The 15,000-nt window shown below is 38.0% G+C and overlaps 1 protein-coding gene across 27 annotated transcripts in view; it reads right to left on the bottom strand.

Moving 5' to 3' along the window:
* Positions 1-15,000, bottom strand: part of LOC136837694 (sodium/potassium/calcium exchanger Nckx30C-like) — a 537,491-nt gene that overhangs the window by 30,029 nt on the left and 492,462 nt on the right. For 18 of the 27 annotated variants that reach the window (XM_067102582.1, XM_067102587.1, XM_067102575.1 and 15 more), the window contains one exon: positions 13,852-14,297. In XM_067102582.1, the coding sequence (XP_066958683.1) occupies positions 13,852-14,297 (446 nt within the window). The remainder of the gene's footprint in view (positions 1-13,851; positions 14,298-15,000) is intronic. The other 9 variants (XM_067102592.1, XM_067102596.1, XM_067102588.1 and 6 more) reach the window with 1 other exon arrangement.

Below are 15,000 nucleotides of genomic sequence, written 5' to 3'. Positions count from 1 at the left end.
AGCCGCAAAATACACTAATATTATCTGCAGTATCTTTATTTTTTCTGTCCAGTAACTTCCTCATACTTGTATTGGGGCTGAATGCTATTTAAAACCTGCCTCAAACCCTTCCTTGAAGTTTGAAACCTTTTCCTACTGTAGTTTTCATCTGTTTGATACTCCCTTCTATAGAACCTTCAGCAGTTATCTGACCCTTTTAACCTTTGATAACCCACCTTGAATGTCTTTAACAAGACTATAACATAAAACTTTGGTAAACCCCTTACATTAAAAATCTTCTTTTGTGATAAAACCCTCCAAATGGAAGCAATCTGAAGTTATGAGCCCACCAAAAATCTGATACTCATTCTTTATGATGTTAACTATGCTTGTTCTCCTTACAGTGACCTGCCAGTGTTCTGTCATACGCTTGTTGACCTCCACAAAGTGTCTGGTTTATCCTATACCCTTTTGCATTTGTCTGAAAACCTTTGTAAATACAGGGATTGTGCCTTCTCTAAGATCTGTTCGATTTTATCTTCAATATGCCCTGAATCAAACTACTGTTTTTCTCATTCTTATTTTAAATTTGTTTGCTAACTTGTAGTTACCTCATTTTTTGTCTGCTAGCCTTCTCTAGATATCAGGTGCCTGCTTTAGCTCTGTGTGTTCAGTGTACAGCGTTTCGTTGTCCGATTATGCATGCAGCCACAATGAATGTAGTGAGGATGGCTGCATTTTCTTATGATCCGAGTTGTAATTAAGTCTTCAGTGAGTGTAGCTTTGTATATAAAGCAGATCCTACCGAACTTCGGATACGAATTTCAGTTAAATGATCGTGACGAAGGAAATTTTAAACTTTTTTTTTTTGTATGAATCCTGCCATTTAAAAGACCCTTGCAGTCACACGCGATGCTTCGGTTAAAGCAGAAAATTTTAGATCTTAAAGCAAGCAACTGAAGCAGTTCTTCATGATTAGGAAAAAATCTAGAGGCCTTAAATCCTGTCCTTTTTCTGACAATTTTTGTACGCGGTTGTGCAAACAGGAATCTTGGTAGAGTCATCTGATTTGACAAAGAATATTGAGAAAAGATATAAATCGACACCTGTTACTGTGAACGAACTTCAACATAAGTGAAGGAGTTTGATGTACATATTTTTTTTTACTGAAGTGGGAAAACATAAGGTCCATTCATTATCTTATGCATAATGATAATGGTGACGTGAGTAAAAAGCAAAAAAATTCCACAAAGCAGTAATAAGCAATGGCTCTGAAATATGAACTTTGAAGTCAAGGTTAACAGAAAAACATTATTAAAAAAATAGGCAATTCTCCTCGTTATATAGTAATAATTTGAAACCTTAACACTAATTCATTAATTCAAATTATACATAATAAGCACAATCGATGAAAAAAGCAAAGAGAAAACTTCCACCTTTATCTGATAGTCCAAAAATCCCTTTTCAGGGTTTTCAGTTGAACCTTCGCGTTCCAACAAAATCTTATTCTAATCTTCTTCGGTAAACGGATTTTACAATCGACCACTCAGTCGAAAATAAGTCACAGTCTTGTAGATTAGGGCAGGAAGGCCTCCATTCTCTGAATTCCTCCAAAAGGGATATGCTCATTGTTAAAAGATTAAAAAAAACCCAAGACCTGGTAACGTTCTCTGCAAGGGTCTGTCCAGATGGGTAGAGAGAAAAAAAAATATGAAATCTCTTTCAGAACAACCACTCACTCTAGCCAGTCATGGATGCGGGATTTCATTCCAAATGATTCCCTTTTGTATTAGTTAATATAAAAAGTCATACAATTCAAAACACTAACCTCCTTTACGCTTGTTTATATGTATACTGTCGATGCAGTGCTTGAGGCTTCGAGGAGCATCTATAAATGTTATGTAACTTGATCCTTATGACACCAATGCTTTGACAGCCTGGTCCAGAGAGGTTCGTGTTAGTGAATCAAATATTCATGAATATATTGGACAAGACGACCTCCATCCGATTCTCCGAGCTCGCGAAATTCGAAAAGAGAGAGAGAGAGAGAGAGAGAGAGAGAGAGAGAGAGAGAGAGAGAGAGAGAGAGAGAGAGAGAGAGAGAGTTCTGGTTATAGTGACCTTTTCAAAGATATTTTCTTAGCTGTAAGTTAAAACTCGGGGGAAACTTGCTCTTCTTGGTGTACCCTTTGACTAAAGACGCAATATTTAAGCCCTATACGACCGCCGATACTTAGCCTACGTATTAACTTTTTAAAAAAACACACACACGAGAAAAGGGTTAAATTCCTTACAGTGAGTCAGAGAAAATCAAGCACCACGAGACTGCTTCTTATAAAGTATGTAGCAAAAAATTCCCCAAGCTTCTTAAGCAATGGACCTTCAAACAGTACTGATTCCACAAGAATGACGCATCTTTGTAGAAATAGTCTCTAAAATGACGGACTACACTGAAATATTTGTAGTTCATCGCTTTGAAACGCAAAGCAAAAAGTGGGAGGGAGAGCCACGAAGAATCCTCAAATACATTATGAAGTTCATAGTGAACAAGAGGCACGAAGAATCCTCAAATACATTATGAAGTTCATAGTGAACAAGGGCCACGAAGGATCCTCAAATACATTTACGAAGTTCATAGTGAACAAGAGCCACGAAGAATCCTCAAATACATTATGAAGTTCATAGTGAACAAGAGCCACGAAGAATCCTCAAATACATTATGAAGTTCATAGTGAACAAGGGCCACGAAGGATCCTCAAATACATTTACGAAGTTCAAAGTGAACAAGAGGCACGAAGAATCCTCAAATACATTATGAAGTTCATAGTGAACAAGAGCCACGAAGAATCCTCAAATACATTATGAAGTTCATAGTGAACAAGGGCCACGAAGGATCCTCAAATACATTATGAAGTTCATAGTGAACAAGAGCCAAGAAGAATCCTCAAATACATTATGAAGTTCATAGTGAACAAGAGCCACGAAGAATCCTCAAATACATTACGAAGTTCATAGTGAACAAGAGGCACGAAGAATCCTCAAATACATTATGAAGTTCATAGTGAACAAGAGCCACGAAGAATCCTCAAATACATTATGAAGTTCATAGTGAGCAAAGGCCACGAAGGATCCTCAAATACATTACGAAGTTCATAGTGAACAAGAGGCACGAAGAATCCTCAAATACATTATGAAGTTCATAGTGAACAAGAGCCACGAAGAATCCTCAAATACATTATGAAGTTCACAGTGAACAAGGGCCACGAAGGATCCTCAAATACATTACGAAGTTCATAGTGAACAAGAGGCACGAAGAATCCTCAAATACATTATGAAGTTCATAGTGAACAAGGGCCACGAATAATCCTCAAATACATTATGAAGTTCATAGTGAACAAGAGCCACGAAGAATCCTCAAATACATTATGAAGTTCATAGTGAACAAGAGCCACGAAGAATCCTCAAATACATTATGAAGTTCATAGCGAACAAGAGCCACGAAGAATCCTCAAATACATTATGAAGTTCATAGTGAACAAGAGCCACGAAGAATCCTCAAATACATTATGAAGTTCATAGCGAACAAGAGCCAAGAAGAATCCTCAAATACATTATGAAGTTCATAGTGAACAAGATCCACGAAGAATCCTCAAATACATTATAAAGTTCATAGTGAACAAGAGATAAGAAAAATCCTCAAATACATTATAAAGTTCATGGTCATAAAGAGTCACGAAGAACCCTCAAATACATTATGAAGTTCATAGTGAACAAGATCCACGAAGAATCCTCAAATACATTATGAAGTTCATAGTGAACAGGAGCCACTAAGAATCCTCAAATACATTCACTTTTTCCCCACGAAGTTCTTAGTGAACAAGAACTTCCTTGGGAAAAGGTGAAAGTCAAAATGATTGCTGGGGGATTCAGAATTCAGTATGAATGACAAGCAGATCTAATCCAACCGTTGACTGATTTCAAACAAAAAAACTCACGAGCCTCGTGGATGAAAGAAGGTGTACAATTCCTTCTTCTTCTTCTTCTTCTTCTTCTTCTTCTTCTTCTTCTTCTTCTTCTTCTTCTTCTTCTTCTTCTTCTTCTGTTCTCTGAGGAGAGAGGGGAAACCGCCAGAGACCCAGAAACCACGACTTTGGAATACGTCCAAGAGGACCATGATTGAGCTCATCTGGAACCACCGACGCAACAGGTGACACAAATAGGGAGTTACAAATGACGTACTTTGCCAGATCAGTGGAAATGATAACCAAGAATCGATGCCGGAACTCGTAAATTAGAAATCTCTACAGAGAGAGACAGCAGCCTGACAGACACAGACACACAAACAGACAGACCGAGAGAGAAAATGTGTACACACGCGAGCGCCGGGGAGAGAGAGAGAGAGAGAGAGAGAGAGAGAGAGAGAGAGAGAGAGAGAGAGAGAGAGAGAAATGCAATGACTACGAGTATTAATGAGCGATGCTTACATTTAGAAAAAATGAAATTCTTCATGATTTAGATGAACATGCATTTAGCTTGCTTTAATAAGTTTTTATGTTTATTTAAAGCTTTTATTTAACAGTGTTTTACATATTTTATTTAGATTACAGCTTATTTAAAGACAAAGGTGTCTATTTAAACGTGGTATGAAACAGTAAAAAACAAATTATTTTCAATTACTGAACTCTTTTTTTCTTGGATGGAATGGTCCCAAGGAAAAAGAAGACAGTAGATTTAGCTATAATAATAATAATAATAATAATAATAATAATAATAATAATAATAATAATAATAATAATAATAATAATAATAAAATCCTTCTTTGTAAACCCGGTTTCAGGAATAAATTTTCAAAATATAATAATAATAATAATAATAATAATAATAATAATAATAATAATAATAATAATAATAATAATAATATCATCTACAACTGTAAACAGAATCACAGCATCTGGGCAGGACGTACAGCATTCGTAACTGAATTCCAACACCATTTTATACAGCATCCATACGCTCAATTTCAAATTTGGTTGACATAATGAACTGTATAATAAAAAAAAAAGAAAAAGACTGCGGTCGTTAACCTTACGATAAAAAAAGGGACTACGTTCATCATTTTTGAAATGGCGTCATCACCACTTTGTAAGGAACCACACCCATTTTTTTATCATTTAGGGAAATCAAAATAACTTCGGAAATAATACACAGCGCGATGTATAAATAACCTAGGCACAGTGTCCCTGTAATATTTAGTGATAGGGCTGTTTATACATATATATATACATATGTATATATATAGGCTATATATATATATATATATATATATATATATATATATATATATATATATATATATATATATATATATATATATCTATATATATATATAAACAGCCCTAACACTAATATTACAAGGAAGCTGTGCCTAGGTTGATTTCCCTAAATGATAAAAAATGGGTGTGGTTCCTTAAAAAGTGATGATGTCATCAAAATATATACTGTAGCCTATATATAAAGACCATATGCAAAAATGGGAATATAGCGAAGTAAATTAATAGAAAGATAGAAAGTATTTTGCAGCATAATATGAAATACCTATCGACAAGTGATATATTTTTAATCTAAAAAAAATGCATTATATTGAAATGGTCCCTTTTTCTGCATCAAAGAACGTTTATTAACAGAGATTCAAATAACAGGATTTTCTTGTTGCAAAAACGTGGAAGCCCTAATGCCGAACCGAGATTGCAAGCCATTAACGCCATAATTTACTGGATGGGATGATGCCACTGAATGTAAAAGATTAAATACCAAAGGATAAATATTCAACTCACAGAGATAGGTTTTTTTTTTTGCTGCATTGTTGAGCATATTCAACCGTCTAATCATCGTTTCTGCCCATCGAATGAAAGTGTCTGATATGTACGCAACGCATGCAACTCTGACAACGAAACGCTCTGAATCCCATACATAAAACAATAAAATCAAGGGTTTTGTCCCCTTTCTGACATACTAAGGTCAGTAACATGACCAAAACTTCGAGTCAGAAGAAGAGTTGTGCGAACAGCAGATTCTGCCACCGCAATGAGGCTGGGCAGGAGAAAATGAAAGACTCGAGGATAGCAACTCAGCCCAGATAATCTTGGGTGAATAGCCTTTACGAATCATGTTCGTGTTGCTTGAGAACACGAACGAGCGGCGTAAAACAGCCTTCGCCTCTCGACAGAAAGGTCTGGGAAGGCTTAAGGAGGCTCCTGGAAATGAAGACGTCATTGCACGTGCTGGAATGAGGTCTCGTCGACGTGAGAAAACAGGATTCATTAGCAGGGCTTATAGAAGAGGATCCAGAAAGGCCACATGCCGGAGGTGCATAACAAGTCAGCAACTGAAGAAAGAACTGGGTTCGCGTTTGAGAGGGAAGCTTTTGATTTGGTTCACTGCTGACAAGTATAGCAGTCATAAAAAAACCTCCTTGGAAGTGGGTACAGGGAGTACTCTGTACAAGAATGGGTAAGTCATACCCAAACCTATACAAAAGAAGTATCTGGAAAAGAGAAAAGGATTGCTGGCACCCTATAACCTCTCTGGTCTGGTTACACAAAACCAAAAGAGGGTCCTTTTAGTTCTTGCTTTGTTAAATGACATAACGAGAAGCTAAATACTCACGTCAAATCTTCCTCTGAAGGGAAGAATAAAGGGAAAGAAATACAAAAGAAAAATGAATGGGGTTAACTCCGCAAGAAGTGAAGGAAACACCTCTCCAAAGGCGGAGAAGGGACAAATAATCAGGCCAAAGCCATACACTGAAGACGTACCTTTGAATATTGACCTTAGGCTCCCATCATCCTGCTAGCCTATATGGAAGGTTATCGCGCTGTTAGCCAAAGTAATAAAAGGCTGCGACTTACTGCTGACCACCGACCAACAATAAAGTTGGTAAAAATATAAACCTTGACAATACTGCCCAATCCGGTCATTGTTGACATAGCATAGTGAATAAGAGAGGAAGTACTTCCTGTGATGGCAAACAAAGGAAAGCACTTATCTCTTGAAGATAGAACCCGCGTAGCGAATGCGAGAGGAAGCTGCTTAATTGGTGGTACGTCGATGGAACGTGGAAGGAAATAATTTTTCGGCTCAACGCAGCTTCAAAGGAATATCGACAGTTGAAAAAATGGCAGGTGAGGAGCACAGGTGAGGGCTGGCATATCCAAAACAGGAGTTTCCCAAATTTCTCTCGACTCGAAAATAAACTGGGAAAAAAGGGTAATTCAGAGGTTAATTACCTGAAATACAAAAACTGTTTTGTAACAAATGAACTTGAAAGCCATTGAAAAGGTTTGAAAAAATAGTGTTTTCATCAAAAACGACTTTGTACACGTATAGGACTTTTATGATCTCATAAATCTTTGCCCTTAAGTGAAGGTTTCTAGGGTTTATATATATATATATATATATATATATATATATATATATATATATATATATATAGTATATATATATATATATATATATATATATATATATATATATATATATATATATATATATATATATATATATATATATATTAAAGCATATTATGCATGTAAGCGTACAGGTATAATGCACACATACACACTACACAGAAAATTATACACACACACATATATACACATAATATATATATATATATATATACACACACACATTTACATACATATAAAGAATCTCCGCTGCCAGTAGATGCGGTTTACTTTCTTCTGTCTAAGAACTGCGACAAATCAACTTGGGTATATTATAATGATAATAGTATTCAGATAGTAAGTCACTATGGGAGTACTGGGAAAGACTTTATTGAAGTCCTCTGAATCTTCTGGTCGTCCAAAAGATGTTTGATGAAGAAAATACTGATAGTGAACAGTTAAATGGTTTCATCACTTGAGGAGACGCATAATTACATTCATGACATTCTTCTCCCTTTGGACAAAATGTTCATGACACGAACATGAAAAGTTTCAGGAAAGTAACAAAAATCACTCATGACATTCTTCTCCCTTAGGACAGAATGTTCATGACACGAACATGAAAAGTTTCAGGAAAGTAACAAAAATCACTCTCTCTCTCTCTCTCTCTCTCTCTCTCTCACACACACACGCCAAATTAACCGGAAACGAAAATAGCAAATGGTGAATCATAAGCAATAAAAGTATCGTAATCTAAACCTCTCTCTCTCTCTCTCTCTCTCTCTCTCTCTCTCTCTCTCTCTCTCTCTCTCTCTCTCTCACGCCGAATTAACCGGAAACGAAAGTAACACACGGTGAACGGACGCTTAGTGTAAACGGAAACTTGAAATCAGCCTGTAAAGGAATAAGTGAGCACCGAATTTAGCGGGCCAAAGCATCACCACATCTTAATACTGACTGGAAAAATGTTCCCAAGATGCACAAACAGAACTGGATGCTGCACAGTCTTATTTGTAATGGAGGGAATGATAAAGGGGTCTCGGATATACGTTTAGCAATATGTAATAACCAAGGTAATATAATAAACTGCGAAAAGATGCGAGAATACAATTATATCAGTCAAGAGGAAGCGGAGATTCAGTACAGGAAATAATTGAGAAGGGAATTTCACAATGCAAGTCGTTGTAATTCGAAAATAGATGAACTCTTCCACAAAGGAAGAGAATTCAGTGACATAGGAACCACTAAATATAGGAATAAGAAACGGTGAATATTTCATCGGTCAAGAGGAAAAACTAACTCGGGGGGAAAAAAGGAGGAAAACGAAAACGTTCGTGAAACATCTTCAAGACACAGCAGCAGCACAGGCCAAAGGGTAATGCACACAGGAAGCAAACTAAAAGAGAGAAAATAAATGAGACGAAGGAATTATTCCCTCTGTCCATTCTCGGAATAAAGGTGGCTATGACAAGTGACCCCTAAGGGACAAAATGAAACAAATCTGGATGCTCGCAACCCAAGAATCAGACCAAAAAAACACACACAGGGGAAATAAGTATAAGTAGGGGTTATTTTAATTATCTCGCTAATGTACAGTACGTATCCTTTGTAAATCGAACAGACTGAGCGTGAAATATCAATGAGATGAACACGCTGGCGGGCAACAATATGCAACAGTAGCATAAAAAATGAGAGAATAAACTAGCATTTTCTTTGCATGGGAGACTATGTAAGAAAAAAAAACACCACAAAAGTACAAAAGAGAAATCTGGCAGCAATACGCCAGTCGAGCAAAGGGCAGAGGTAAAAAAGCAAGGGAGAATAACTTCAGTCTTTCGGAAACAACAGCAAACAAAGGCGAATGGAAAAAGGGGGATAAAGGAAAAAGGATAAACAAAAAGAAGAGACGATGCGGTTTTTGACGATTTGTACACGTGCGTTGTCATGCTACCACCCGCTGTCCCACACCCTCACTCCTTGCGCACATAAAAATAAACTTTTTTTTTTATTTCCCTTTTTCTGTTTTCATAACTTTTTCGCATAACTTCAATACTTTTCTTCAATAACTTCTATAATTTCATATCTCTCCGACCACTGTCATCGTAACTTCCAGCCACTAGAGAAAATAAATGATATGGAATCTTCACTTAGTCGTTCTTGTTTACCAGCTGTGAATAATTTGAGAGAGAGAGAGAGAGAGAGAGAGAGAGAGAGAGAGAGAGAGAGAGAGAGAGAGAGAGAGAGAGAGAGAGAGAGTGCATAAAAGCATTAAAAAATAAAGAAAAGATATGAATTTCCACTTCATCATTCTTGTTTAGCATCTGTGAATAGCGTGTGAGAGAGAGAGAGAGAGAGAGAGAGAGAGAGAGAGAGAGAGAGAGAGAGAGAGAGAGAGAGAGAGAGAGAGAGAGAGCATGAAAAAATAAATAAATGATATGAATTTCCACTTCATCATTCTTGTTTAGCGGCTGCGAGAGAGAGAGAGAGAGAGAGAGAGAGAGAGAGAGAGAGAGAGAGAGAGAGAGAGAGAGAGAATGCATGAGCTTAAAAAAATAAATAAATTTGAATTTCCACCTCATTCTTGTTCAGCAGCTGTGGGTGGTGTGTGCGTGTGTGTGTGTGTTTGTGTGTGTGTGCGTGTGTTTGTGTGTGTGTGTGTGAGAGAGAGAGAGAGAGAGAGAGAGAGAGAGAGAGAGAGAGAGAGAGCATGAAAAATAAATAAATGATATGAATTTCCACTTCATCATTCTTGTTTAGCGGGCTATGGAGAGAGAGAGAGAGAGAGAGAGAGAGAGAGAGAGAGAGAGAGAGAGAGAGAGAGAGAGAGAATGCATGAGCTTAAAAATAAATAAATTTGAATTTCCACCTCATTCTTGTTCAGCAGCTGTGGATGGTGTGTGTGTGTGTGTGTGTGTGTGTGTGTGTGTGTGTGTGTGTGTGTGTGTGTTTGTGTGTGTGAGAGAGTGAGAGAGAGAGAGAGAGAGAGAGAGAGAGAGAGAGAGAGAGAGAAACATTAAAGAAAGATAACTCAAACTTGATCTGATTTCCAAGTTAATGGTCCCTGTAGACTTGTTTCATACGGACAAGGTTTATCCCCTAAATAATAATATTAACGATAATAATATTATTATTACTACCCAATACCGACAAAGGCCTGCATGCCAGGCTCTTCCTCCTTTATATTCCGACTGTTCCATCCCTCAGACGAGAGCACCTGCTCTGGAAATCAAGGCTTTGAGGGGGGGGGGGGGGGGAAATCTGTGAGGTCCTCTGTCTTGATCAATAATGCGAACTTCAGGCGCCTGCAAATATTGGCTAAATGGAGCGTCTGAGACAGTCGGATTTCCAACAGGCAGATTTCCAACAGTTCGATTTTTAGCTGTTGGATTTCCAACAGTCGGACTGTCAGCAGTTCAATTTCCAGCTGCTGAATTTCCAACAGTCGGATTACCATCAGGCAGATTTCCAGCAGTCGATTTGCAACAGTCGGATTTTTAACAGTCTGATTTCCATCAGTCAGATTTCCAAAAGTCGGATTCCAACATTCCGATTTCCAACAGTCGGATTTTAACAATCGGATTTCCAACAATCGGATTTTCACCGGTCAGATTTCCAACAATCGGATTTCCAACAGTTCGATTTCCAATAGTCAGATTCACAACAGTCGGATTTCCAACAGTTCGATTTCCAACAGTCGGATTTCCAACAGTCGGATTTCCAACAGTCAGATTTCCAGCAAACCGAATTCCAACAGTCAGTTCTCGGATCCTTTGACTGTTGTCTTTGCTGTCGGTGAAAGAACGAATCTAAAAACTGCTCCTTTAAATGCTTATGCTATTACCTGGCGGGTTGTAATTGACACTAAAATAAACAAAAAGCATATTTGTGATATGAATCAATGGAAACATGTCTCTGTCTTCACGCCTGTGGTTTCTTTGAAATTTTGGCAACCGCTGTTGATAGACCAAAATTCTTTACTGCTTAATTAGATTCTTTGATTCATTGTAGTTATTTTATGGAAGGACGATGGCTGGGCAACGTCATCCCACGACTGAGCCCAAATCTAAAACAGAAAAGGAAGCAGAGAGTGTGAAACAGTATTTTGGAATGTGGTGAAGAAATTTACGAGATAGTTATTAAAAAGTACAGAGGCAATGATGGGATTCCACAGCTCACAGTCATGCAAAACACCTGGTTCGAGGCTCTGCTATGTTCAGGCACTCTTTATATGCTCATCTACCTCAGGTGACTCAGAATTCGACAACATGAAGAGGTGGACGAGGTATTCAGAGCAAAATCCACCCACCTGCTCTTGCATGTGGTGTGGTGTGCATGGATAAATGAGAGAAAAATGAGAGTAATTTTTCTATTGTGGTGTGAGTGTGGTAAAAAAAAAATTAAAGGGAAGAAGGAGAAGAAGAAAGAAAGAAACCTGACGTGTGGAACACTAATAAGGTGCGTCTCAAGTGCAGAAGGAGCAGATGAGCTGAAATGACGAGGTTGTAGAATGCGCCGTTGCCTGCGAATTGAGGAGGCAGTAGAATGCGCCTTTAGCTGCCAATGGCCCGCACGGTTTTGATTGTTTGTATAAACTACAATACGTCAGTCGCTAAAATTTACGTTATTTGTCATATCTCCTCCAGATTACCTTTTATTTTGAAGAATTCTGTCCTTCATTAATCTGCCGAGAATTGTATTCGCTTTTGAATTGTTCATTCTATTTGCAGTTTTGAATGAATATATATTCTATTTGCAGTTTTATATATATATATATATATATATATATATATATATATATATATATATATATATATATATATATATATATATATATATATATATATATATAATATTATAATTCGTGATACGAGCCTCAGCTCTGTAAAAGCTTGCAAGTGGAAGAACAGCCCACTATTTTGTCTCACAAAATGTGCATGAACACGCATAACGATAATAATTCTACTAACGATAGTGGTAACAATAATCATAATAATGATATCAGAGCAAAATCGATAGTGGATCATCAACAGTTTTAAATATACATATAAACAGGCCTCTCGCCAACACCGGCTGGTACAGTATGCTCACGCGAAGGACAGTTTGTATATTCGGGACAGAGGAGCCATCTGAAATTCATATTCAGAAACTCAAATACACACGAGTTAATGCTGTAATTCTGGACGTAATGAAAACTCTGCGTTGCTACTGTTTGCAAGCAATTTATCCCTTGAGGGTTTACGGATATGACACTTCACTAGGTTACGGCTATTTAAGCATCAATGTGCCGGAGTTTACGAGACTATTCCATCCTCTAATTAGAAGGAATTGTCTTCAGGCCTACACCCAAAGGGAGCGTAATAAGGTTTGAATTCAACAGGCCTGTGCTTGCTACCGGTATCAGGTGGCCGTACAACCTTCCAAAATTGTAATGGAAATGAAAATGAAATGAAAAAGGCCATCCCCATAACATTAGAGCATTGTATTTGTTACTTTTTCTAATTATTATTATTCAGAAGGTGAACCCTACTCATATGGAACAAGCCCACCTCAGGGGCCATTGACTTGAAATTCAAGCTTCCAAAGAATATTATGGTGTTCATTAGAAAGAAGTAACAGAAGGTACCGAGAAATGCAGAAAGAAGAGATCAGTTATTAATAAAGAAAATATGAAAAAAAAAATTAATAAACAGATGGGTAAAAATGTAAGAATATTATTAAAATACAAGAAACTGTTTCATGGTAAACAGTGATTCCCCTATTCTAAATGTGCAAAGATTAAACGTAATTGAAGGATTAAAAGGAAAACATAATTATTCACATAATTCGTCTAAGAGGCTGGAAGTTTTTTTTATCTGACAGGTCGAACAATAACAGATTTTTAAATTATATCCCAAAAAAAAAGTTCTGAGTTCGGTGTATAAATGATTTTCTTCCCGATTTTTGTGCAAGTCAAAGGTCTAGGATGTAAAATAGGTAATAGACCATAAAGGTTTACATATGCAGGTACATGAGGAAACGATCTAGATTTACCATTTTTGAGTTCTAATCACTGAAACTATATTAGCAAAGGGAGAGTTTTTTTAAATATTCCAAATATTCTGAGGGAAGGAAGGGACAAAGGCATTAGGGATGAGGAAGCAAGGGCCTTCTGGAGAAAAATTGCCCCATAAGAACCACTGGGGCCTACTGGGGAGGTTTGCTGGGGATTGTGGGAGCCTATGGGGAGCGGTGGTGGTTGGAATGGGGGGAGGGGAAAGTACTACTAGCAATGAACATCAGCAGTAACCAATCTCGACCCCACGAGAGAGAGAAAAAGCGGGCGAACGGCACACAACCAGAGTGAGGGCGTTCGGGAGCAATGGGGGCGACGAATGCAAACCCCCCAGGGGCGCTGTCCTAGGGAAGGGACATATCGGCACAGCCTTACCGCGGGGGTGGTGACGACGGCCTCCGCATCGGTGGCCTCGGGGGCTGCCGGCGCGACGCCGTTGTTGTCGCCGGCGGCGCCGCCGTTCTGAGGAGGAGGAGGAAGAGGAGGGAGAGCCTTGGTGGTGGGAGGGATCTTGCGATGCACAGAGTTGGTGCCATAACTCACATTGTTCGCTACGGAGTTGCTCTCGGACTGGAGGTCGCCGTTGGTGTGCGGGCCGCTATGGGAAGCCGCGTCCGAGGACCCCAGGGAGTCGACGTGCGTCACTTCCGTGCCCTGGGACGACCGGCCACTTACGTGCGACTGATTGTCAGGGCGGGCGTCCGGCGTGAGTCCTTCGGAGCGGTAGGTCTCCACGCGGCCGTTCTGGGGCTTCGTGGCGTCGAGCAGCACCTTCAGCGAGGCGATGGCGTGCAGCTGAGTCGCCTTCTCGTCCACTTTGCCTGCAAGCAACAAGAGAACTCAGTCTTAACTTGCAGATTATGTTCAAAGCAATGTACCGTCACTGGCTACCATTACACTATTACCCTTTCCTAAATAAGATGACATATTTGGGAATTAATCTGTAAATTTCATGGACATATAATTTCGGGATAAACTCAACTGCATTGTATTTTAAAGAAATATATCCTTACTGTGTGTTAAATTGCATTATACTTTAAAGAAATACTGTATGTCCGTACTGAAGTACATTAAAATGCATTGTACTTTAAAGAATTATATTGCATTATACTTTAAAGAAATATGTACGTACTGAAGTACATTAAAGTGCATTGTACTTTAAAGAAATATATTGCATTATAATTTAAAGAAATATGTCCGTACTGAAGTACATTAAAGTGCATTGTACTTTAAAGGAATATATCCGTACTGAGGTACATTAAATTGCATTGTACTTTAAAGAAATATATCCGTACTGAAGTACATTAAACTGCATTGTAATTTAAAGAAATATATCCATACTGAAGTACATTAAAGTGCACTGTATTTTAAAGAAATATATCCGTACTGAAGTACATTAAACTGCATTGTAATTTAAAGAAATATATCCGTACTGAGGTATATTAGCAATGGACAATCTTAATACCGTAAAAGAAAGAAATATCTCTCTAAAATTCAAATGAAAGTAAATTATTGTAAATTGTC

This window comes from Macrobrachium rosenbergii, chromosome 59, assembly GCF_040412425.1.
Source record: "Macrobrachium rosenbergii isolate ZJJX-2024 chromosome 59, ASM4041242v1, whole genome shotgun sequence".
Lineage (NCBI taxonomy): Eukaryota > Metazoa > Arthropoda > Malacostraca > Decapoda > Palaemonidae > Macrobrachium > Macrobrachium rosenbergii.
This window is presented reverse-complemented; position numbering and strand designations above follow the sequence as displayed.